This window comes from Phyllobates terribilis, unplaced genomic scaffold, assembly GCF_046119375.1.
Source record: "Phyllobates terribilis strain yellow unplaced genomic scaffold, ASM4611937v1 Scaffold_1__5_contigs__length_1240528914, whole genome shotgun sequence".
In the NCBI taxonomy this organism is placed as follows: domain Eukaryota; kingdom Metazoa; phylum Chordata; class Amphibia; order Anura; family Dendrobatidae; genus Phyllobates; species Phyllobates terribilis.
The window spans coordinates 1,230,323,573-1,230,350,162 of NW_027362761.1; the positions used below are offsets into that span (position 1 = coordinate 1,230,323,573).

At 57.9% G+C, this 26,590-nt stretch overlaps 1 protein-coding gene across 1 annotated transcript in view; it reads right to left on the reverse strand.

Moving 5' to 3' along the window:
* Positions 1-5,157: 5,157 nt before the first annotated feature.
* The window catches only part of M1AP (meiosis 1 associated protein), a 172,987-nt gene continuing 151,554 nt past the window's right edge, over positions 5,158-26,590 (reverse strand). The window contains exons 9-13 of the mRNA XM_073668240.1: positions 26,194-26,394; positions 24,964-25,042; positions 23,474-23,578; positions 5,962-6,467; positions 5,158-5,505 (exon numbers count right to left, since the gene is read on the reverse strand). Coding sequence (XP_073524341.1) covers positions 5,158-5,505; positions 5,962-6,467; positions 23,474-23,578; positions 24,964-25,042; positions 26,194-26,394 — 1,239 coding nt within the window. The remainder of the gene's footprint in view (positions 5,506-5,961; positions 6,468-23,473; positions 23,579-24,963; positions 25,043-26,193; positions 26,395-26,590) is intronic.

The following is a 26,590-nucleotide window of genomic DNA, read 5'->3' on the forward strand; positions in this document are numbered from 1 at the left end:
ACACATTTTACACAGCGACATTCCTGCCTAGAGATACAGCCTGAAACATCTGCTGCAAATACTTAAGATGTGCACATTCCCTTATCCAGACTCCTCAGTCCAGACACCTTTAGCAATGACTTATCTAACAGGACGACAAGGATTTTACTGAAGATTCTTTCCTCCTCCCATCATCATCTTCAGTATGGAGGGGTGGGGGGAGCGGACGGGCTCTCGGCTTTGTATGCACAAGTCCGAGAAATGACAGAACAATGATGCACATGTATCAGTCTCTCACTCTCAGGTTTAATGAATATTCCGCATCACAATGCTGTCCGTTCGCTGCGGGTGTGAACTGGTCACGTGTCACTGTCCGCTGCGGGTGTGTATTGGCCTCATCTCACTGTCCGCTGCGGATGAACTGGTTAAGTGTTGCTGTCCGCTGCGGGTGTGACCTGGCCTAGTCTCACTGTCCGCTGCGGGTGTGACCTGGCCTAGTCTCCCTGTCCGCTGCGGGTGTGACCTGGCCTAGTCTCCCTGTCCGCTGCGGGTGACGTGGCCTCGTGTTGCTGTCCGCTGCGGGTGTGACCTGGCCTAGTCTCACTGTCCGCTGCGGGTGAACTGGCCTCGTGTCGCTGTCCGCTGCTGGTGTGACCTGGCCTCATGTCGCTGTCCGCTACGGGTGTGACCTGGCCTAGTCTCCCTGTCCGCTGCGGGTGTGACCTGGCCTAGTCTCACTGTCCGCTGCGGGTGAACTGGCCTCGAGTCTCTGTCCGCTGCTGGTGTGAACTGGCCTCGTGTCACTATCCGCTGCGGGTGTGACCTGGCCTAGTCTCCCTGTCCGCTGCGGGTGTGACCTGGCCTAGTCTCACTGTCCGCTGCGGGTGAACTGGCCTCGAGTCTCTGTCCACTGCTGGTGTGAACTGGCCTCGTGTCACTATCCGCTGCGGGTGTGACCTGGCCTAGTCTCCCTGTCCGCTGCGGGTGTGACCTGGCCTAGTCTCACTGTCCGCTGCGGGTGTGATCTGGCCTCGTGTCGTTGTCCGCTGTTGGTGTGACCTGGCCTCATGTCGCTGTCCGCTACGGGTGTGACGTGGCCTCGTGTTGCTGTCCGCTGCGGGTGTGAACTGGCCTCGTGTCACTATCCGCTGCGGGTGTGACCTGGCCTAGTCTCACTGTCCGCTGCGGGTGAACTGGCCTCGAGTCTCTGTCCGCTGCTGGTGTGACCTGGCCTCGTGTTGTTGTCCGCTGCGGGTGTGACCTGGCCTCGTGTCACTATCCGCTGCGGGTGTGACCTGGCCTAGTCTCACTGTCCGCTGCGGGTGAACTGGCCTCGAGTCTCTGTCCGCTGCTGGTGTGACCTGGCCTCGTGTTGTTGTCCGCTGCGGGTGTGACCTGGCCTCGTGTTGTTGTCCGCTGCGGGTGTGATGTGGCCTAGTCTCACTGTCCGCTGAGGATGTGATCTGGCCTCGTGTCGCCGTCCGCTGCGGATGTGATCTGGCCTCATGTCGCCGTCCGCTGCGGGTGTGACCTGGCCTAGTCTCACTGTCCACTGAAGGTGAACTGGCCTCGTGTCGCTGTCCGCTACGGGTATGACGTGGCCTCGTGTTGCTGTCCGCTGCGGGTGTGACCTGGCCTAGTCTCACTGTCCGCTGCGGGTGAACTGGCCTCGAGTCTCTGTCCGCTGCTGGTGTGAACTGGCCTCGTGTCGCTGTCCGCTGTTGGTGTGACTTGGCCTCATGTCGCTGTCCGCTACGGGTGTGACGTGGCCTCGTGTTGCTGTCCGCTGCGGGTGTGAACTGGCCTCGTGTCACTATCCGCTGCGGGTGTGACCTGGCCTAGTCTCACTGTCCGCTGCGGGTGAACTGGCCTCGAGTCTCTGTCCGCTGCTGGTGTGACCTGGCCTCGTGTTGTTGTCCGCTGCGGGTGTGATCTGGCCTCGTGTCGCCGTCCGCTGCGGGTGTGACCTGGCCTAGTCTCACTGTCCGCTGAAGGTGAACTGGCCTCGTGTCGCTGTCCGCTACGGGTATGACGTGGCCTCGTGTTGCTGTCCGCTGCGGGTGTGATCTGGCCTCGTGTCACTGTCCGCTGCGGATGAACTGGTTACGTGTTACTGTCCGCTGCGGGTGTGACCTGGCCTAGTCTCACTGTCCGCTGCGGGTGAACTGGCCTCGAGTCTCTGTCCGCTGCTGGTGTGAACTGGCCTCGTGTCACTATCCGCTGCGGGTGTGACCTGGCCTAGTCTCCCTGTCCGCTGCGGGTGTGACCTGGCCTAGTCTCACTGTCCGCTGCGGGTGAACTGGCCTCGAGTCTCTGTCCACTGCTGGTGTGAACTGGCCTCGTGTCACTATCCGCTGCGGGTGTGACCTGGCCTAGTCTCCCTGTCTGCTGCGGGTGTGACCTGGCCTAGTCTCACTGTCCGCTGCGGGTGTGATCTGGCCTCGTGTCGCTGTCCGCTGTTGGTGTGACCTGGCCTAGTCTCCCTGTCTGCTGCGGGTGTGACCTGGCCTAGTCTCACTGTCCGCTGCGGGTGTGACCTGGCCTCATGTCGCTGTCCGCTACGGGTGTGACGTGGCCTCGTGTTGCTGTCCGCTGCGGGTGTGAACTGGCCTCGTGTCACTATCCGCTGCGGGTGTGACCTGGCCTAGTCTCACTGTCCGCTGCGGGTGAACTGGCCTCGAGTCTCTGTCCGCTGCTGGTGTGACCTGGCCTCGTGTTGTTGTCCGCTGCGGGTGTGACCTGGCCTCGTGCTGTTGTCCGCTGCGGGTGTGATGTGGCCTAGTCTCACTGTCCGCTGAGGATGTGATCTGGCCTCGTGTCGCCGTCCGCTGCGAGTGTGACCTGGCCTAGTCTCACTGTCCGCTGAAGGTGAACTGGCCTCGTGTCGCTGTCCGCTACGGGTATGACGTGGCCTCGTGTTGCTGTCCGCTGCGGGTGTGATCTGGCCTCGTGTCACTGTCCGCTGCGGATGAACTGGTTACGTGTTACTGTCCGCTGCGGGTGTGACCTGGCCTAGTCTCACTGTCCGCTGCGGGTGAACTGGCCTCGTGTCACTGTCCGCTGCGGATGAACTGGTTACGTGTTACTGTCCGCTGCGGGTGTGACCTGGCCTAGTCTCACTGTCCGCTGCGGGTGAACTGGCCTCGTGTCGCTGTCCGCTGCTGGTGTGACCTGGCCTCGTGTCGCTGTCCGCTACAGGTGTGACGTGGCCTCGTGTTGCTGTCCGCTGCGGGTGTGATCTGGCCTCGTGTCACTGTCCGCTGCAGATGAACTGGTTATGTGTTACTGTCCGTTGCGGGTGTGACCTGGCCTAGTCTCACTGTCCGCTGAGGGTGTGAACTGGTCACGTGTCACTGTCCACTGCTGGTGTGACCTGGCCTCATGTTGTTGTCCGCTGTGGATGAACTGGTTACGTGTTACTGTCCGCTGCGGGTGTTACCTGGCCTAGTCTCACTGTCCGCTGCAGGTGTGAACTGGCCTCGTGTCACTGTCCGCTGCTGGTGTGACCTGGTATCATGTTGTTGTCTGCTGCGGGTGTGAACTGGCCTCGTGTTGTTGTCCGCTGCGGGTGTGATCTGGCCTCGTGTTGTTGTCCGCTGCGGATGAACTGGTTACGTGTTACTGTCCGCTGCGGGTGTGACCTGGCCTAGTCTCACTGTCCGCTGCGGGTGTGACCTGGCCTCGTGTTGTTGTTCGCTGCTGGTGTGACCTGGCCTCGTGTTGTTGTCTGCTGTGGGTGACCTGACCTCATGTTGTTGTCCGCTGCGGGTGTGACCTGGCCTCGTGTTGCTGTCCGCTGCAGATGTGAACTGGTCACGTGTTACTGTCCGCTGCGGGTGTGATCTGGCCTCGTGTTGCTGTCCGCTGCTGGTGTGACCTGGCCTCGTGCTGTTGTCCGCTGCGGGTGACCTGGCCTCGTATTGTTGTCCGCTGCGGGTGTGACCTGGCCTCGTGTTGTTGTCCGCTGCGGGTGTGACCTGGCCTCGTGTTGTTGCCCGCTGCGGGTGTGAACTGGCCTCATGTCGCTGTCCGCTGTGGGTGTGATCTGGCCTCGTCTCACTGTCCGCTGCGGGTGTGAACTGGTCTCGTGTCGCTGTCCGCTGCAAGTGTGAACTGGCCTCGTGTCGCTGTCCGCTGCGGGTGTGAACTGGCCTCGTATCACTGTCCACTGTGGGTGTGATCTGACATGTGTCGCTGTCAGCTGCGGGTGTGATCTGGCCTCATCTCGCTGTCCGCTGAGGATGTGATCTGGTCTCGTCTCGCTGTCCGCTGCGGATGTGATCTGGCCTCGTGTCGCTGTCCGCTGCGGGTCTGACGTGGCCTCGTGTTGTTGTCCGCTGTGGGTGATCTGGCATCGTGTTGTTGTCCGCTGCAGGTGACCTGGCCTTGTGTTGTTGTCCACTGCGGGTGTGACCTGGCCTTGTGTTGTTGTCCGCTGCAGGTGTGACCTGGCCTTGTGTTGTTGTCCGCTGCGGGTGTGACCTGGCCTTGTGTTGTTGTCCGCTGCGGGTGTGACCTGGCCTTGTGTTGTTGTCCGCTGCGGGTGTGACCTGGCCTCGTGTTGTTGTCTGCTGCGGGTGTGACCTGGCCTCGTGTCGCTGTCATCTGCGGGTGTGATCTGGCCTCGTGTCACTGTCCGCTGCGAGTGTGATCTGGCCTCGTGTCGCGGATGTGATCTGGCCTTGTGTCGCTGTCCGCTGCGGGTGATCTGGCATCGTGTTGTTGTCCGCTGCGGGTGACCTGGCCTTGTGTTGTTGTCCACTGCGGCTGCGACCTGGCCTTGTGTTGTTGTCCGCTGCGGGTGTGACCTGGCCTCGTGTTGTTGTCTGCTGCGGGTGTGACCTGGCCTCGTGTCGCTGTCTGCTGCAGGTGATCTGGCCTCGTGTCGCTGTCAGCTGCGGGTGTGAACTGGCCTTGTGTCGCTGTCCGCTGCAAGTGTGAACTGGCCTCGTATCACTGTCCACTGTGGGAGTGATCTGGCATGTGTCGCTGTCAGCTGCGGGTGTGATCTGGCCTCGTCTCACTGTCCGCTGAGGATGTGATCTGGCCTCGTCTCGCTGTTCGCTGCGGGTGTGATCTGGCATCGTGTTGTTGTCCGCTGCGGGTGACCTGGCCTCATGTTGTCTGCTGCGGGTGTGAACTGGCCTCTTGTCGCTGTGGGTGTGATCTGGTCTCGTCTCACTGTCCGCTGCGGGTGTGATCTGGCCTCGTGTCGCTGTCCGCTGCGGGTGTGATCTTCCCTTGTGTCGCTGTCCGCTGCGGATGTGATCTGGCCTCGTGTCGCTGTCTGCTGCGGATGTGATCTGGCCTCGTGTCGCTGTCCGCTGTGGGTGTGACCTGGCCTCGTGTCGCTGTCATCTGCGAGTGTAAACTGGCCTCGTGTCGCTGTCCACTGCGGGTGTGAACTGGTCTCGTGTCGCTGTCTGCTGCAGGTGATCTGGCCTCGTGTCGCTGTCCGCTGCGGGTGTGAACTGGCCTCGTGTCGCTGTCCGCTGCAAGTGTGAACTGGCCTCGTGTTGTTGTCCGCTGCGGATGTGAACTGGTCACGTGTTACTGTCCGTTGCGGGTGTGATCTGGCATCGTGTTGTTGTCCGCTGCGGGTGTGACCTGGCCTCGTGTTGTTGTCCGCTGCGGGTGTGACCTGGCCTCGTGTTGTTGTCCGCTGCGGGTGTGACCTGGCCTCGTGTTGTTGTCCGCTGCGGGTGTGACCTGGCTGAGTGTTGTTGTCCGCTGCGGGTGACCTGGCCTAGTCTCACTTTCCACTGCGGGTGAACTGGCCTTGTGCTGCTGTCCGCTGCAGGTGATCGGGCCTCGTGTTGATGTCCGCTGCTGGTGTGACCTGGCCGAGTGTTGTTGTCCGCTGCGGGTGACCTGGCCTAGTCTCACTTTCCACTGCGGGTGAACAGGCCTTCTGCTGCTGTCCGCTGCAGGTGATCGGGCCTCGTGTTGTTGTCCGCTGAGGGTGACCTGGCCTAGTCTCACTTTCCGCTGCGGGTGAACTGGCTTGGGCTGCTGTCCGCTGCAGGTGACCTGGCCTCGTGTTGTCCGCTGCAGGTGACCTGGCCTAGTCTCACTGTCCGCTGCGGGTGTGAACTGGCCTTGTGTCGCTGTCATCTGCGGGTGTAAACTGACCTCGTGTCGCTGTCCGCTGCGGATGTGATCTGGCCTCGTGTCGCTGTCAGCTGCGGGTGTGATCTGGCCTCGTGTCGCTGTCCGCTGCGGGTGTGATCTGGCCTCGTGTCGCTGTCCGCTGTGGGTGTGATCTGGCCTCGTCTCACTGTCCGCTGCCGGTGTGATCTGGCCTCGTCTCGCTGTCCGCTGCCGGTGTGATCTGGCCTCGTATCGCTGTCCGCTGCCGGTGTGTTCTGGCCTCGTGTCGCTGTCGGCGGCGGATGTGATCTGGCCTCGTGTCGCTGTCCGCTGCGGATGTGATCTGGCCTCGTGTCGCTGTCCGCTGCGGGTGTGATCTGGCCTCGTGTCGCTGTCCACTGCGGGTGTGATCTGGCCTCGTGTCGCTGTACGCTGCGGGTGTGACCTGGCCTAGTCTCCCTGTCCGCTGCGGGTGTGATCTGGCCTCGTGTCGCTGTCCACTGCGGGTGTGATCTGGCCTCGTGTCGCTGTCCACTGCGGGTGTGATCTGGCCTCGTGTCGCTGTATGCTGCGGGTGTGATCTGGACTCGTGTCGCTGTCCACTGCGGGTGTGATCTGGCCTCGTGTCGCTGTACGCTGCGGGTGTGATCTTGCCTAGTCTCGCTGTCCGTTGCAGATGATCTGGTCTCATGTCACTGTCTGCTGCGGGTGTGAACTTGCCTCGTCTCGCTGCGGGTGATCTGGCCTCGTGTCACTGTCCGCTGCGGGTGATCTGGCTTAGTCTCGCTGTCCGCTACAGGTATGAACTGGCCTTGTGTTGCTGTCCGCTGTGGGTGTGAACTGGCCTTGTGTTGCTGTCCGCTGTGGGTGTGAACTGGCCTTGTGTTGCTGTCCGCTGTGGGTGTGAACTGGCCTTGTGTTGCTGTCCGCTGTGGGTGTGAACTGGCCTTGTGTTGCTGTCCGCTGTGGGTGTTTATGACACAAGGCTCAGCTTGCTGTATGACGTCACGCTGAGGGTCTTATCTCCTGTTTCACATTTCACCCATTACAGTGCAATGCGCATCTTCACAACAAAATCGACATTCTTTGTTTTTGAAGATACGCAGCATCCTGGAGAGATATCTGTCGTGTACATAATAAGGGTTGGTGGTATCAGGACGGCGCGGATATTAACACTTTATCTCAGAGCGTCCTGTAATAACTGCGGGGTGGACCGTACTGAACACTGAATGACATCACTATGGCTCATTACCTGTCTGCTGGGCCCAGAGGATATGGGACGCCGGGAATTCTCAGCGAGCTTCTCCTGCAGATACCGGCACAGATTACTGCTCATCTGCAGGGGGTTGTATATAGGATCGGCCTCAAGACTGCGCAGCACACCCTATACCAGGGAGAAAGTGAGGGAGCGTCACACACAGAGCGAGGGAGCGTGACACACACAGAGCGAGGAAGCGACACACACACAGAGCGAGGGAGCGACACACACACAGAGCGAGGGAGCGACACACACACAGAGCGAGGGAGCGACACACACACAGAGCGAGGGAGCGACACACACAGAGCGAGGGAGCGACACACACACAGAGCGAGGGAGCGACACACACACAGAGCGAGGGAGCCTGACACACACAGAGCGAGGGAGCGACACACACACAGAGCGAGGGAGCGACACACACAAAGAGCGAGGTAGCGTCACACACACAGAGCGAGGGAGCGACACACACACACAGAGCGAGGGAGCGACACACACAGAGCGAGGGAGCGACACACACAGAGAGAGGGAGCGACACACACACAGAGCGAGGGAGCGACACACACAGAGCGAGGTAGCGACACACACACAGAGCGAGGGAGCGACACACACACAGAGCGAGGGAGCCTGACACACACAGAGCGAGGGAGCGACACACACACAGAGCGAGGGAGCGACACACACAGAGCGAGGTAGCGACACACACACAGAGCGAGGGAGCGACACACACACAGAGCGAGGGAGCGACACACACACAGAGCGAGGGAGCGACACACACAGAGCGAGGGAGCGACACACACACAGAGCGAGGGAGCGACACACACACAGAGCGAGGGAGCCTGACACACACAGAGCGAGGGAGCGACACACACACAGAGCGAGGGAGCGACACACACAAAGAGCGAGGTAGCGTCACACACACAGAGCGAGGGAGCGACACACACACACAGAGCGAGGGAGCGACACACACAGAGCGAGGGAGCGACACACACACAGAGAGAGGGAGTGACACGCACACACAGAGCGAGGGAGCGACACACACAGAGCGAGGGAGCGACACACACACAGAGCGAGGGAGCAACACACACACACAGAGCGAGGGAGCGACACACACACACAGAGCGAGGGAGCGACACACACACAGAGCGAGGGAGCGTGACACACACAGAGCGAGGAAGAGACACGCACACAGAGTGAGGGATCGACACGCACACACAGAGCGAGGGAGCGACACACACACAGAGCGAGGGAGCGACACGCACACAGAGCGAGGGAGCGACACGCACACAGAGCGAGGGAGCGACACGCACACAGAGAGAGGGAGCGACACGCACACAGAGAGAGGGAGCGACACGCACACAGAGAGAGGGAGCGACACACACACACAGAGCGAGGGAGCGACACACACACACAGAGCGAGGGAGCGACACACACACACAGAGCGAGGGAGCGACACACACACAGAGAGAGGGAGCGACACACACACAGAGAGAGGGAGCGACACACACACAGAGAGAGGGAGCGACACGCACACACAGAGCGAGGGAGCGTCACACACACAGAGCGAGGGAGCGACACACACACACAGAGCGAGGAAGCTACACACACACACAGAGAGGGAGCGACACACACACAGAGCGAGGGAGCGACACACACACAGAGCGAGGGAGCGACACACACACAGAGCGAGGGAGCGACACACACACAGAGCGAGAGAGCGACACACACACAGAGCGAGGGCGACACACACACACACACAGAGCGAGAGCGACACACACAGAGCGAGGGAGCGACACACACAGAGCGAGAGAGCGACACACACAGAGCGAGAGAGCGACACACACACAGAGCGAGAGCGACACACACACACAGAGCGAGAGCGACACACACAGAGCGAGGGAGCGACACACACACAGAGCGAGAGAGCGACACACACAGAGCGAGAGAGCGACACACACACAGAGCGAGGGAGCGACACACACACAGAGCGAGGGAGCGACACACACACAGAGCGAGGGAGCGACACACACAGAGCGAGGGAGCGACACACACACAGAGCGAGGGAGCGAAACACACACAGCGAGGCAGGGAGCGACACACACACAGAGCGAGGGAGCAACACACACACAGAGCGAGGGAGCGACACACACACAGAGCGAGGGAGCGACACACACAGAGAGCGAGGGAGCGAAACACACACAGAGCGAGGGAGCGACACACACACAGCGAGGGAGCGACACACACACAGAGCGAGGGAGCGACACACACATAGAGCGAGGGAGCGACACGCACACACAGAGCGAGGGAGCGACACGCACACACAGAGCGAGGGAGCGACACGCACACACAGAGCGAGGGAGCGACACGCCCACACAGAGCGAGGGAGCGACACGCACACACAGAGCGAGGGAGCGACACACACACACACAGAGCGAGGGAGCGACACACACACACACAGAGCGAGGGAGCGACACACACACACACAGAGCGAGGGAGCGACACACACACACACACAGAGCGAGGGAGCGACACACACACAGAGCGAGGGAGCGACACACACACACACAGAGCGAGGGAGCGACACACACACAGAGCGAGGGAGCGACACACACACAGAGCGAGGGAGCGACACACACACAGAGCGAGGGAGCGACACACACACAGCGAGGGAGCGACACACACACAGAGCGAGGGAGCGACACACACACAGAGCGAGGGAGCGACACACACACAGAGCGAGGAAGCTACACACACAGAGCGAGGGAGCGACACACACAGAGCGAGGGAGCGACACACACACAGAGCGAGGGAGCGACACACACACAGAGCGAGGGAGCGACACACACACAGAGCGAGGGAGCGACACACACACATAGCGAGAGAGCGACACACAGAGCGAGAGAGCGACACACAGAGCGAGAGAGCGACACACAGAGCGAGAGAGCGACACACAGAGCGAGAGAGCGACACACAGAGCGAGAGAGCGACACACACAGAGCGAGGGAGCGACACACAAAGAGCGAGGGAGCGACACACAAAGAGCGAGGGAGCGACACACACACAGAGCGAGGGAGCGACACACACACAGAGCGAGGGAGCGACACACACACAGAGCGAGGGAGCGACACACACACAGAGCGACACACACACACACAGATCGAGAGCAACACACACACAGAGCGAGGGAGCGACACACACAGAGCGAGGGAGCGACACACACAGAGCGAGGGAGCGACACACACACAGAGCGAGAGAGCGACACACACACAGAGCGAGAGAGCGACACGCACACAGAGCGAGGGAGCGACACGCACACAGAGCGAGGGAGTGACACGCACACAGAGCGAGGGAGCGACACGCACACAGAGCGAGGGAGCGACACGCACACAGAGCGAGGGAGCGACACGCACACAGAGCGAGGGAGCGACACGCACACAGAGCGAGGGAGCGACACACACACAGAGCGAGGGAGCGACACACACACAGAGCGAGGGAGCGACACACACAGAGCGAGAGCGACACACACACACACAGATCGAGAGCGACACACACACAGAGCGAGGGAGCGACACACACAGAGCGAGGGAGTGACACACACAGAGCGAGGGAGCGACACGCACACAGAGCGAGGGAGCGACACGCACACAGAGCGAGGGAGCGACACGCACACAGAGCGAGGGAGCGACACGCACACAGAGCGAGGGAGCGACACGCACACAGAGCGAGGGAGCGACACGCACACAGAGCGAGGGAGCGACACGCACACAGAGCGAGGGAGCGACACGCACACAGAGCGAGGGAGCGACACGCACACAGAGCGAGGGAGCGACACGCACACAGAGCGAGGGAGCGACACACACAGAGCGAGAGAGCGACACACACACAGAGCGAGGGAGCGACACGCACACAGAGCGAGGGAGCGACACGCACACAGAGCGAGGGAGCGACACGCACACAGAGCGAGGGAGCGACACGCACACAGAGCGAGGGAGCGACACGCACACAGAGCGAGGGAGTGACACGCACACAGAGCGAGGGAGCGACACACACAGAGCGAGAGAGCGACACACACACAGAGCGAGGGAGCGACACACACAGAGCGAGGGAGCGACACACACACAGAGCGAGGGAGCGACACACACAGAGCGAGGGAGCGACACACACACAGAGCGAGGGAGCGACACACACACAGAGCGAGGGAGCGACACACACACAGAGCGAGGGAGCGACACACACACAGAGCGAGGGAGCGACACACACACAGAGCGAGGGAGCGACACACACACAGCGAGGGATCGACACACACACAGAGCGAGAGCGACACACACACACAGCGAGAGCGACACACACACACAGAGCGAGAGCGACACACACACACAGCGAGAGCGACACACACACAGAGCGAGGGAGCGACACACACACAGAGCGAGGGAGCGACACACACACAGAGCGAGGGAGCGACACACACACAGAGCGAGGGAGCGACACACACACAGCGAGGAAGCGACACACACACAGAGCGAGGGAGCGACACACACACAGAGCGAGGGAGCGACACACACACAGAGCGAGGGAGCGACACACACACAGAGCGAGGGAGCGACACACACACAGAGCGAGGGAGCGACACACACAGAGCGAGGGAGCGACACACACACAGAGCGAGGGAGCGACACACAAACAGAGCGAGGGAGCGTCACACACACAGAGCGAGGGAGCGACACACACACAGAGCGAGGGAGCGACACGCACACAGAGCGAGGGAGCGACACGCACACAGAGCGAGGGAGCGTCACACACACACACAGCGAGGGAGCGCCACACACACAGCGAGGGAGCGACACACACAGAGCGAGGGAGCGACACACACAGAGCGAGGGAGCGACACACACACAGAGCGAGGGAGCGACACACACAGAGCGAGGGAGCGACACACACACAGAGCGAGGGAGCGACACACACACAGAGCGAGGGAGCGACACACACACAGAGCGAGGGAGCGACACACACACAGCGAGGGATCGACACACACACAGAGCGAGAGCGACACACACACACAGCGAGAGCGACACACACACAGAGCGAGAGCGACACACACACACAGCGAGAGCGACACACACACAGAGCGAGGGAGCGACACACACACAGAGCGAGGGAGCGACACACACACAGAGCGAGGGAGCGACACACACACAGAGCGAGGGAGCGACACACACACAGCGAGGAAGCGACACACACACAGAGCGAGGGAGCGACACACACACAGAGCGAGGGAGCGACACACACACAGAGCGAGGGAGCGACACACACACAGAGCGAGGGAGCGACACACACACAGAGCGAGGGAGCGACACACACACAGAGCGAGGGAGCGACACACACAGAGCGAGGGAGCGACACACACACAGAGCGAGGGAGCGACACACAAACAGAGCGAGGGAGCGTCACACACACAGAGCGAGGGAGCGACACACACACAGAGCGAGGGAGCGACACACACACAGAGCGAGGGAGCGACACGCACACAGAGCGAGGGAGCGTCACACACACACACAGCGAGGGAGCGCCACACACACAGCGAGGGAGCGACACACACAGAGCGAGGGAGCGACACACACAGAGCGAGGGAGCGACACACACACAGTGAGGGAGCGACACACACACAGTGAGGGAGCGACACACACACAGAGCGAGGGAGCGACACACACACAGAGCGAGGGAGCGACACACACAGAGCGAGGGAGCGACACACACAGAGCGAGGGAGCGACACACACAGAGCGAGGGAGCGACACACACACAGAGCGAGGGAGCGACACACACACAGAGCGAGGGAGCGACACACACACAGAGCGAGGGAGCGACACACACACAGAGCGAGGGAGCGACACACACAGAGCGAGGGAGCGACACACACACAGAGCGAGGGAGCGACACACACACAGAGCGAGGGAGCGACACACACACAGAGCGAGGGAGCGACACACACACAGAGCGAGGGAGCGACACACACACAGAGCGAGGGAGCGACACACACACAGAGCGAGGGAGCGACACACACACAGAGCGAGGGAGCGACACACACAGAGCGAGGGAGCGACACACACAGAGCGAGGGAGCGACACACACACAGTGCGAGGGAGCGACACACACACAGAGCGAGGGAGCGACACACACACAGAGCGAGGGAGCGACACACACACAGAGCGAGGGAGCGACACACACACAGAGCGAAGGAGCGACACACACACAGAGCGAAGGAGCGACACACACACAAAGCGAGGGAGCGACACACACACAGAGCGAGGGAGCGACACACACACAGAGCGAGGGAGCGACACACACACAGAGCGAAGGAGCGATACACACAGAGCGAGAGCGACACACACACAGAGCGAGAGCGACACACACACAGAGCGAGAGCGACACACACACAGAGCGAGAGCGACACACACACAGAGCGAGGGAGCGACACGCACACAGAGCGAGGGAGCGACACGCACACAGAGCGAGGGAGCGACACGCACACAGAGAGAGGGAGCGACACGCACACAGAGAGAGGGAGCGACACGCACACAGAGCGAGGGAGCGACACGCACACAGAGCGAGGGAGCAACACACACAGAGCGAGGGAGCGACACACACACAGAGCGAGGGAGCGACACACACACAGAGCGAGGGAGCGACACACACAGAGCGAGGGAGCGACACACACACAGAGCGAGGGAGCGACACACACACAGAGCGAGGGAGCGACACACACACAGAGCGAGGGAGCGACACACACACAGAGCGAGGGAGCGACACACACACAGAGCGAGGGAGCGACACACACAGAGCGAGGGAGCGACACACACAGCGAGGGAGCGACACACACAGAGCGAGGGAGCGACACACACACAGTGCGAGGGAGCGACACACACACAGAGCGAGGGAGCGACACACACACAGAGCGAGGGAGCGACACACACACAGAGCGAGGGAGCGACACACACACAGAGCGAAGGAGCTACACACACACAAAGCGAGGGAGCGACACACACACAGAGCGAGGGAGCGACACACACACAGAGCGAGGGAGCGACACACACACAGAGCGAAGGAGCGATACACACAGAGCGAGAGCGACACACACACAGAGCGAGAGCGACACACACACAGAGCGAGAGCGACACACACACAGAGCGAGAGCGACACACACACAGAGCGAGGGAGCGACACACACAGAGCGAGGGAGCGACACACACAGAGCGAGAGAGCGACACACAGAGCGAGAGAGTGACACACAGAGCGAGAGAGCGACACACACAGAGCGAGAGAGCGACACACAAAAAGCGAGAGAGAGACACACACACAGAGCGAGAGAGCGACACACACACAGAGCGAGGGAGCGACACACACACAGAGCGAAGGAGCGACACAGACACACAAAGAGCGAGGAAGCGACACACACACAGAGCGAGGGAGCGACACACACACAGAGCGAGGGAGCGACACACACACAGAGCGAGGGAGCGACACACACACAGAGCGAGGGAGCGACACACACACAGAGGGAGGGAGAGACACACACACAGAGGGAGGGAGCGACACACACACAGAGCGGGAGCGACACACACAGAGAGAGGGAGCGACACACACAGAGCGAGGGAGCGACACGCACACAGAGCGAGGGAGCGACACGCACACAGAGCGAGGGAGCGACACGCACACAGAGAGAGGGATCGACACGCACACACAGAGCGAGGGAGTAACACACACACAGAGCGAGGGAGCGACACACACACACACAGAGCGAGGGAGCGACACACACACACACAGAGCGAGGGAGCGAAACACACACACAGAGCGAGGGAGCGACACACACACAGAGCGAGGGAGCGACACACACACAGAGCGAGGGAGCGACACACACACAGAGCGAGGGAGCGACACACACACAGAGCGAGGGAGCGACACACACACAGAGCGAAGGAGCGACACACACACAGAGCGAGGGAGCGACACGCACACACAGAGCGAGGGAGCGACACGCACACACAGAGCGAGGGAACGACACACAGAGCGAGGGAGCGACACACACACACAGAGCGAGGGAGCGACACACACACAGAGCGAGGGAGCGACACACACACAGAGCGAGGGAGCGACACACAGAGCGAGGGAGCGACACACAGAGCGAGGGAGCGACACACACACAGAGCGAGGGAGCGACACACACACAGAGCAAGGGAGCGACTCACACACAGAGCGAGGGAGCGACACACACACAGAGCGAGGGAGCGACACACACACAGAGCGAGGGAGCGACACACACACAGAGCGAGGGAGCGACACACACAGAGCGAGAGCGACACACACACACACAGATCGAGAGCGACACACACACAGAGCGAGGGAGCGACACACACAGAGCGAGGGAGCGACACACACACAGAGCGAGGGAGCGACACACACAGAGCGAGGGAGCGACACACACAGAGCGAGGGAGCGACACACACACAGAGCGAGGGAGCGACACACACACAGAGCGAGGGAGCGACACACACACAGAGCGAGGGAGCGACACACACACAGAGCGAGGGAGCGACACACACACAGAGCGAGGGAGCGACACACACACAGAGCGAGGGAGCGACACACACACAGAGCGAGGGAGCGACACACAGAGCGAGGGAGCGACACACAGAGCGAGGGAGCGACACACACACAGAGCGAGGGAGCGACACACACACAGAGCGAGGGAGCGACACACACACAGAGCGAGGGAGCGACACACACACAGAGCGAAGGAGCGATACACACAGAGCGAGAGCGACACACACACACAGAGCGAGAGCGACACACACACAGAGCGAGAGCGACACACACACAGAGCGAGGGAGCGACACACACAGAGCGAGATAGCGACACACAGAGCGAAAGAGCGACACACAGAGCGAGAGAGCGACACACACAGAGCGAGAGAGCGACACACAAAGAGCGAGAGAGAGACACACACACAGAGCGAGAGAGCGACACACACACAGAGCGATGGAGCGACACACACACAGAGCGAAGGAGCGACACAGACACACAAAGAGCGAGGAAGCGACACACACACAGAGCGAGGGAGCGACACACACACAGAGCGAGGGAGCGACACACACACAGAGCGAGGGAGCGACACACACACAGAGCGAGGGAGCGACACACACACAGAGGGAGGGAGCGACACACACACAGAGGGAGGGAGCGACACACACACAGAGCGAGGGAGCGACACACACAGAGAGAGGGAGCGACACACACAGAGCGAGGGAGCGACACGCACACAGAGCGAGGGAGCGACACGCACACAGAGAGAGGGAGCGACAGGCACACAGAGAGAGGGAGCGACACGCACACACAGAGCGAGGGAGTAACACACACGCAGAGCGAGGGAGCGACACACACACAGAGCGAGGGAGCGACACACACACACACACAGAGCGAGGGAGCGAAACACACACACAGAGCGAGGGAGCGACACACACACAGAGCGAGGGAGCGACACACACACAGAGCGAGGGAGCGACACACACACAGAGCGAGGGAGCGACACACACACAGAGCGAGGGAGCGAAACACACACAGAGCGAGGGAGCGACACACACACAGAGCGAGGGAGCGACACACACACAGAGCGAGGGAGCGACACACACACAGAGCGAGGGAGCGACACACACACAGAGCGAGGGAGCGACACACACACAGAGCGAGGGAGCGACACACACACAGAGCGAGGGAGCGACACGCACACACAGAGCGAGGGAGCGACACGCACACACAGAGCGAGGGAGCGACACGCACACACAGAGCGAGGGAGCGACACGCACACACAGAGCGAGGGAGCGACACGCACACACAGAGCGAGGGAGCGACACGCACACACAGAGCGAGGGAGCGAGCGACACACACACAGAGCGAGGGAGCGACACACACAGAGCGAGGGAGCGACACACACACAGAGACAGGGAGCGACACACACACAGAGCGAGGGAGCGACACACACACAGCGAGGGAGCGACACACACACAGAGCGAGGGAGCGACACACACACAGAGCGAGGGAGCGACACACACACAGAGCGAGGGAGCGACACACACAGAGCGAGGGAGCGACACACACACAGAGCGAGGGAGCGACACACACACAGAGCGAGGGAGCGACACACACACAGAGCGAGGGAGCGACACACACACAGAGCGAGGGAGCGACACACAGAGAGAGAGAGCGACACACACACAGAGCGAGAGAGCGACACACAGAGCGAGAGATCGACACACAGAGCGAGAGATCGACACACAGAGCGAGAGAGCGACACACAGAGCGAGAGAGCGACACACACAGAGCGAGGGAGCGACACACACAGAGCGAGGGAGCGACACACACACAGAGCGAGGGAGCGACACGCACACACAGAGCGAGGGAGCGACACGCACACACAGAGCGAGGGAACGACACACAGAGCGAGGGAGCGACACACACACACAGAGCGAGGGAGCGACACACACACAGAGCGAGGGAGCGACACACAGAGCGAGGGAGCGACACACAGAGCGAGGGAGCGACACACACACAGAGCGAGGGAGCGACACACACACAGAGCGAGGGAGCGACACACACACAGAGCAAGGGAGCGACTCACACACAGAACGAGGGAGCGACACACACACAGAGCGAGGGAGCGACACACACAGAGCGAGAGCGACACACACACACACAGATCGAGAGCGACACACACACAGAGCGAGGGAGCGACACACACAGAGCGAGAGAGCGACACACACACAGAGCGAGGGAGCGACACACACACAGAGCGAGGGAGCGACACGCACACAGAGCGAGGGAGCGACACGCACACAGAGCGAGGGAGCGACACGCACACAGAGCGAGGGAGCGACACGCACACAGAGCGAGGGAGCGACACGCACACAGAGCGAGGGAGCGACACACACACAGAGCGAGGGAGCGACACACACACAGAGCGAGAGAGCGACACACACACAGAGCGAGGGAGCGACACACACACAGAGCGAGGGAGCGACACACACAGAGCGAGGGAGCGACACACACACAGAGCGAGGGAGCGACACACAAACAGAGCGAGGGAGCGTCACACACACAGAGCGAGGGAGCGACACACACACAGAGCGAGGGAGTGACACGCACACAGAGCGAGAGAGCGACACACACACAGAGCGAGGGAGCGACACACACAGAGCGAGGGAGCGACACACACACAGAGCGAGGGAGCGACACACACACAGAGCGAGGGAGCGACACGCACACAGAGCGAGGGAGCGACACACACACAGAGCGAGGGAGCGACACACACAGAGCGAGGGAGCGACACACACAGAGCGAGGGAGCGACACACACACAGTGAGGGAGCGACACACACACAGTGAGGGAGCGACACACACACAGTGAGGGAGCGACACACACACAGAGCGAGGGAGCGACACACACACAGAGCGAGGGAGCGACACACACACACACAGTGAGGGAGCGACACACACACAGAGCGAGGGAGCGACACACACACAGAGCGAGGGAGCGACACACACACAGAGCGAGGGAGCGACACACACACAGTGAGGGAGCGACACACACACAGTGAGGGAGCGACACACACACAGAGCGAGGGAGCGACACACACACAGCGAGGGAGCGACACGCACACAGAGCGAGGGAGCGACACACACACAGAGCGAGGGAGCGACACACACACACACAGTGAGGGAGCGACACACACACAGTGAGGGAGCGACATACACACAGTGAGGGAGCGACACACACACACTGAGGGAGCAAGACATACACACAGCGCGGTGCCCGGTGCTACAAGTATTGCTGATATCCTATAGCTTCATACACTGCAGAATGAGCCCGGTGCTTCATACTGAGCCGTGGTCAGTCAGTCTGGTACTGATACACACCACAAGTATCGCCGATATCCTACAGCTTCATAAAATGCAGAATTGGGACCAGTGTGCTCGGTAAAATCTATGGAAATACCAAAACTTTGGGGACAAAAGTGATTTATTGATTTTTGTCACTAAAGAGCCACAAAAAGCCCTGATTAAAGGGAACCTGTCACGTCCTGGTCACTATTATAACTGCTCCCATTGGTTTGTTAGCAGGGCCGGCTCCAGGCTTTTGTTGGCCCCATGAGCCTTTAACTCATACCACGATTCATGATGCACAGATACCGCATAGAAATATATATATATATATATATATATATATACATATACATATATATATATATATATATATATATATATATATATATAGTACAATGACAAAGATTTCACTTCTTACATTACATGAGCGATATCTATTGTAAATTCTACAATAGTTCAGAAACCGGCAAATCCTCACAGCGCACAGTGCAGACCGGACAGTATAGTCCTCCATACAGTATAATGGGCCCCACATAGTCCTCCATACAGTATAATGGCCCCATATAATGCTCCATACAGTATAATGGCCCCACATAGTCCTCTATACAGTATAATGGCCCCACATAGTCCTCCATACAGTATAATGGGCCCCACATAGTCCTCCATACAGTATAATGGGCCCCACATAGTCCTCCATAAAGTATAATGGCCCCATATAATGCTCCATACAGTATAATGGGCCCCACATAGTCCTCCATACAGAATAATGGCCCCATATAATGCTCCATACAGTATAATTGCCCCACATAGTCCTCCATACAGTATAATGGGCCCCACATAGTCCTCCATACAGTATAATGGGCCCCACATAGCCCTCCATACAGTATAATGGCCCCACAAAGCCCTCCATACAGTATAATGGCCCCACATAGTCCTCCATACAGTATAATGGGCCCCACATAGTCCTCCATACAGTATAATGGCCCCATATAATGCTCCATACAGTATAATTGCCCCACATAGTCCTCCATACAGTATAATGGGCCCCACATCGTCCTCCATACAGTATAATGGGCCCCACATAGTCCTCCATACAGTATAATGGCCCCATATAATGCTCCATACAGTATAATGGCCCCATATAATGCTCCATACAGTATAATGGCCCCACATAGTCCTCCATACAGTCACTCCCCCCCATATAAGGCCCCATGCAGGATGTCACTCCCGCCCCCCATATAATGCCCCATGCAGGATGTCAGTCCCCCCCCCCCATATAATGGCCCACATAGTCCTCCATACAGTATATGAGCCCCGTATAATGCTCTATACAGTATAATGGCCCCATATAATGCTCCATACAGTATAATAGCCCCATATAGTCCTCCATACAGTATTATGGGCCCCACATAGTCCTCCATACAGTATAATGGCCCCACATAGTCCTCCATACAGTATATGAGCCCCGTATAATGCTCCATACAATATAATGGCCCCACAGTCCTCCAGTCACTCCCCCCATATAATGCCCCATGCAGGATGTCCCCCCCCCCCATATAATGCCCCATGCAGGATGTCCCCCCCCCCCATATAATGCCCCATGCAGGATGTCACTTCGCCCTCCATATAATTCCAATGCCTCCATACATAAAGAAAAAAACCCCAAAATACTTACCTCACTTCTTCTCACCTGCTGCCGCTGCTCAGCTCTGGACTCGCTCTGCGCTGTGACAGCTCAGGAGAGGGCGCGGTGGAAAGACGTCACCGCGTCCTCTGACCTGAGACGTATTATGCCGGCTGCCAGAGCCCTGAGCAACCGCTGGCATCGCACAGCTCACGGGTCCCATAGCACACAGGGGTGCCCGATGGCGAGTGGGCCCCCCCGCCTGCTCAGGGCCCCGGCACTTGCCCGGGTGCTGATGCCGGGCCTACTTGTTAGTGATGCAATGTGCATCACTAACAAGCTGTTTTCATGAAAATTGGTGGTATTAATGATTTTATAACGTTTTATATACTTTGTCTTACCTGCTCGTATTCAGTCATAGGGGTGTGATTATCAGATTCAGTCAGTGCTGGCACTGCCTATGACATTTGAATACTGCTCCTGGCAAGCGCTATGTTTGAGGGGCGCATGCGTATTTGCACATGTCGGGCCGCCGGTCCGACGTGTGTGTACTGAGGCTGTGTGATTACCAGCTTCTGTCACCCGTGGCTCCCGGCACATGTGCAGTCAATGTATCTGTAGCGCCGGCGTCTCTGCCTCTGCCTCCAGCCGTGCCCGCCAGCCTGTCCACCTCCCTGGCTGGAGTGTGTCAGCAGTTCCTGCAAGATGAAGGCATTGAAGCTATGGACTGGCCCGCCCGTTCCCCAGACCTGAATCCGATTGAGCACATTTGGGACATCATGTCTCGCTCCATCCACCAACGTCACGTTGCACCACAGACTGTCCAGGAGTTGGCGGATGCTTTAGTCCAGGTCTGGTAGGAGATCCCACAGGAGACCATCCGCAACCTCATCAGGAGCATGCCCAGGCGTTGTAGGGAGGTCATACAGGCACGTGGAGGCCACACACAATACTGAGCCTCATCAGGAGCATGCCCAGGCGTTGTAGGGAGGTCATACAGGCACGTGGAGGCCACACACAATACTCAGCCTCATCAGGAGCATGCCCAGGCGTTGTAGGGGGGGTCATACAGGCACGTGGAGGCCACACACAATACTCAGCCTCATCAGGAGCATGCACAGGCATTGTAGGGAGGTCATACAGGCACGTGGAGGCCACACACAATACTCAGCCTCATTGTGACTTGTTTTAAGGACATTACATCAAAGTTGGATCAGCCTGTAGTGTGTTTTTCCACTTTAATTTTGGGGGTGACTCCAAATCCAGGCCTCCATTGGTTAATAAATGTGATTTCCATTGATGATTTTTGTGTGATTTTATTGTCAGCACATTCAGCTTTGTACAGAACAAAGTATTCAATGGGAATATTTCATTCATTCAGATCTAGGAGGGGGGATTTGAGTGCTCCCTTTATTTTTTGAGCAGTGTATTACCGCCTGTTCATCCCTCACTTCTCTTCCCGGACGGCTCCCATTTCTGCCCTTACCCGCAGAGGGGCTAATCCCAAGGAATGGACTCCTGAGGTGGAAAGTGCCTTCATGTCCTTGAAGCTAGCTTTCTCTTCTGCTCCAGTGCTACACCGGCCTGACTCTAACAAACAGTTCTTCCTGGAAGCTGATGCCTCTTCCTCAGGGGCCGGAGCAGTTCTCACCCAGAAATCCTCGTCCGGGCGAATGGTGACCTGCGGCTTCTTTTCTAAGCGCTTCTTCTCTTCTGAGCGCAATTACTCCATAGGAGATCGGGAACTGCTTGCCATCAAACTGGAGCTGGAAGAATGGCGGTTCTTGCTAGAAGGGGCTCTACATTCTGTGGTCATCTACACGGACCATAAGAATCTCGCATACCTGAGGTCTACCCAAAGACTTCATCCTCGTCAGGCCAGATGGTCTCTGTTCTTCGCCCGCTTTAATTTCTCTCTACGTTTCCGGCCGGCAGATAAAAATATCAAGGCAGACGCACTCTCCAGATCATTTCTGTCGACCGACCAAGAGGAGGAGCCTCTACACATCATTGAGCCCTCCAGAATAATTTCTGTCGCCCCGTTTAATCTGTCTCGTTTTCCTCCAGGTAAGACTTTTGTATCTGATCCGGATAGTAGAAGGGTCCTCTTCTGGGGTCATTCGTCTAAACTGGCAGGCCATGCCGGACAGAAGAAGACACTTCTTATCTCCCAACATTATTGGTGGCCAACCCTGCGCAAGGACGTTGCGGATTTTGTCTCAGCCTGCTCTTCTTGTGCTTGAAACAAGACTCCTAGGCAACTTCCGACTGGGCGACTACTTCCTCTACCTGTGCCCTCCGCTCCGTGGCAACACATTATGATGGATTTCATCACGGATCTTCCAGTATTGGACGGTTGTACTGTCATATGGGTGGTCGCTGACCGCTTCTCCAAGATGGCCCACTTCATTCCCTTGCCGGGTCTTCCCTCTGCGCCAGTGCTGGCTAAAGAGTTCATTCTTCACATCTTCTGTCTCCATGGTCTTCATATTATCTTGGATAGGGGAGTCCAGTTTGCTTCACGCTTCTGGAGAGCCACGTGCAAGCTTCTGAACGTCGCATTGGATTTCTCATTGGCTTATCATCCACAATCTACTGGCCAGGTTGAGCGTATCAATCAAATCCTGACTAGCTTCCTCCGGCACTTCGTCAACGCCCACCATAGCAACTTGGTGGAACTCCTGCCTTGGGCCGAATTTTCCTACAATAACCACGTGAGTGAATCTTCAGCCAAGTCTCCATTTTTTGTGGTGTACGGTCACGATCCCAATATTCCGTTTCCTGTCTCTGCTTCTGTTGACAATCCTACTGCGGAATCTCTAGTTAAAATTTTTTCCGAGGTCTGGGAGGACACCAAGTCTTCGGTGCTGCAGTCTTCTGAGCGCATGAAGAGACATGCAGACAAGAGACATCTGGATCCGCCTCTATTCCGTCCGGGGGACAAGGTCTGGTTATCCTCCAAGTATGTTCGTCTCAAGATTCCTTCACACAAATTGGGTCCGCGGTTCATTGATCCTTTTGAGATCCTGAGACAGATCAATTCTGTGGCGTACAAACTGAAACTCCCTATCTCATTACAGATCGACAATTCCTTCCATGTGTCTCTTCTCAAGCCTGTTGTCCTCAATCCTTTCTCTGACGTTCTGGGTACCGCTCCAGCTCCAGTCAGCGCTGAGGACGTTTTTGAGGTAGAGAACATTTTGGCTATCAAGAGGGTAAGAGGAAAAACTTTTTTTCTTGTGGATTGGAAGGGGTTTGGTCCTGAGGAGAGGTCATGGGAACCCATTAATGCTCTTCTTCTGGACATATTTCTTGTGGTCTTAAAGAAGAGGGGGCGTAGTGTAGTGTACTGTAGTACCGGCGTCTCGGCCTCCTGCCCGGCAGAGACACAGAATCCCTTACCGCCACAGCCCAGGCCAGGTGTCTCCTGCACCGCCGCTCGTCTCTCAAGCTGGCTGTGTCCAGGGTGCGCGCAGATCCCTGGGCACTGTACTTAGGGCACGTGCTCCCTGTCTCTTAAAGGGGCCGTGTGCACTGTCCTAAGATCTCCCCGGCCAATGGCCGGAGGACAGGTAATATATAAGGCATCTCCCCCAATATGGAAATGTGTTAGTTTGGTCTCCTAACCTTTCTGTCAGTTCTCAGGTCCCTGTGCTGCTCGCCAGCCTGTTAACCAGCCGTGCCCACCAGCCTGTTAACCAGAAGTGCCCGCCAGCCTGTCTGGCAGATGTGGAAATCCATTGAGTATCAACGTCAAACTTGATAGAAATGAAGCAATGAGAGTCTTTGTTCTCTTTTTTAATGTTGGGTGCAATAGAAGAAATTGAATGGATGATGGCACATTCACTGGAGGAGCTGGTTCAGACAGGACTGATTCTTTATCAGAAAAGTTGGGATCCGCTACCACTGCCACTGTTTTACGTAGTGGAGAGGGACGATTGACGACAATTGATATGTGAGGACTCTTTATCTCAAAGTCTCTGGGACCGGTGGTTGAAGCAGGTGGATAACGATTACTGTTGCGGGACCAGTGTGAATTCCACTTTTCCAATCTTCTCTCTGATTATCGGCTGTCTATATGAATACTATGGTGAATGAAGTCATCAAAATAGGTTGGAGCATCGGCCCCGGCTAGTTCATCAGTGAATACGCTGAAAAGTCCGTACTTAAAAAAATAAAATTTTGCAGCATTAATCACCCATCGTCTGAATTCTGTGGCGTACTCCGCACCAGAGCGATTACCCTGACGTAGCGCCATCAGAATAGCTGAAGCTGTTGAACGACGATTAGAGTCATCAAACACTTGGCTCACGGCTGCTAGGAAAAACTCCAGATCATTAAGTCGATCATCGTGAGTTTCAATGAGGGGGCTGGCCCAATTGAAGGATCTGCTCAGATTGCAGTGCAATCTTATTGCTTACATCATGCACAATATTCTGTAGATCCTGTGTAGCTTGTCCAAACATGTGAACGTTATGAGTTGTCTGAGTGTATTTTGTTTTTAGTGTTCGCATATCTGCATAGATGTTGGTAAGCAAACAGTTCATCTTAGTTACACGCACCTCCAATTTTCCTCCCTCGGCAGTGTCCATGATGAAGGCTTGAGTATCCTGTTATGCTACTGGCGTAGTACTGCTGGAAACCAGTAGCCAGAGAAACACAAGCAGTTGTAGATGTACTTGGATGAAATAAAAGAGTTGTAGGAAACAATCAGTAGATAGGTGAGAACAGTCTGGGTAAGTATAGGAGCTGGAGACTGGAACTAGACTAAACAGCTAGACACAATACTCAAGCAAAGAGTGAGGGATCCAAGTGGCTTTAAGTCGGCCCAAGTAGGAAACAAGGTGGATTCCACGGGTTCATAATCTACAATCTTTGTAAAGGGCAATTGCAGCACACAACAGCAGCCTCCAGTGGTAAGAAGTGGAATTGCAGCACAATTTCAAGGTGAACAATAGCAGCCACTAGTGGTCGAACTGTAAAATGACAAAAGGAATCCTGCCAGGTATGGATCTGCACAGCAGATTTTACCAAGCACACAGATCCCAATTCTGCATTGTAGGAAGTTGTAGGATACTGGCGATATTTGCGGTGTGTGCCAGGACAAGACTGACAGACCACAGGACAGAGTGAAGCACCGGGTTCATTACACATGAAACGGGATCTTCACTGGTCCAACAAGCCCTGGTGACTTATCACGAGTTTGAACTTTTACTGTAAGTAAGTGTTGAAGCTCCTCATACTTTTATGTGCTGAAGCCATAGATACGGCACTCAGTAGCACAGTGCCCTGTGGTGTGTGTACCAGCAGAGGTACCTGGACTCGGTGGAGAGCACCATCTGCCATGGTGGGCGGTAGTGGAGGCACCTTCATAAGGAGGACAAGTTCCCTCACAGCGAGCGGACGAAGCAGCAGAGCAGCAGAACCAGAGGAAGACACCAGGACGTGAGACCGGACAGGAGGAGCGCTGGAGGAACGGTGCTGGGTACAGACGGCAACAATGGATAACTGCTGAGACTAAAGACAACAACATCACACATCCGTAGGAAGCAAGGTGGAGGCCGCGGTACGTACAGAGAGAGATAGGTGGAGGCCGCGGTACGTACAGAGAGAGATAGGTGGAGGCCGCGGTACGTACAGAAAGAGATAGGTGGAGGCCGCGGTACGTACAGAGAGAGATAGGTGGAGGCCGCGGTACGTACAGAGAGAGATA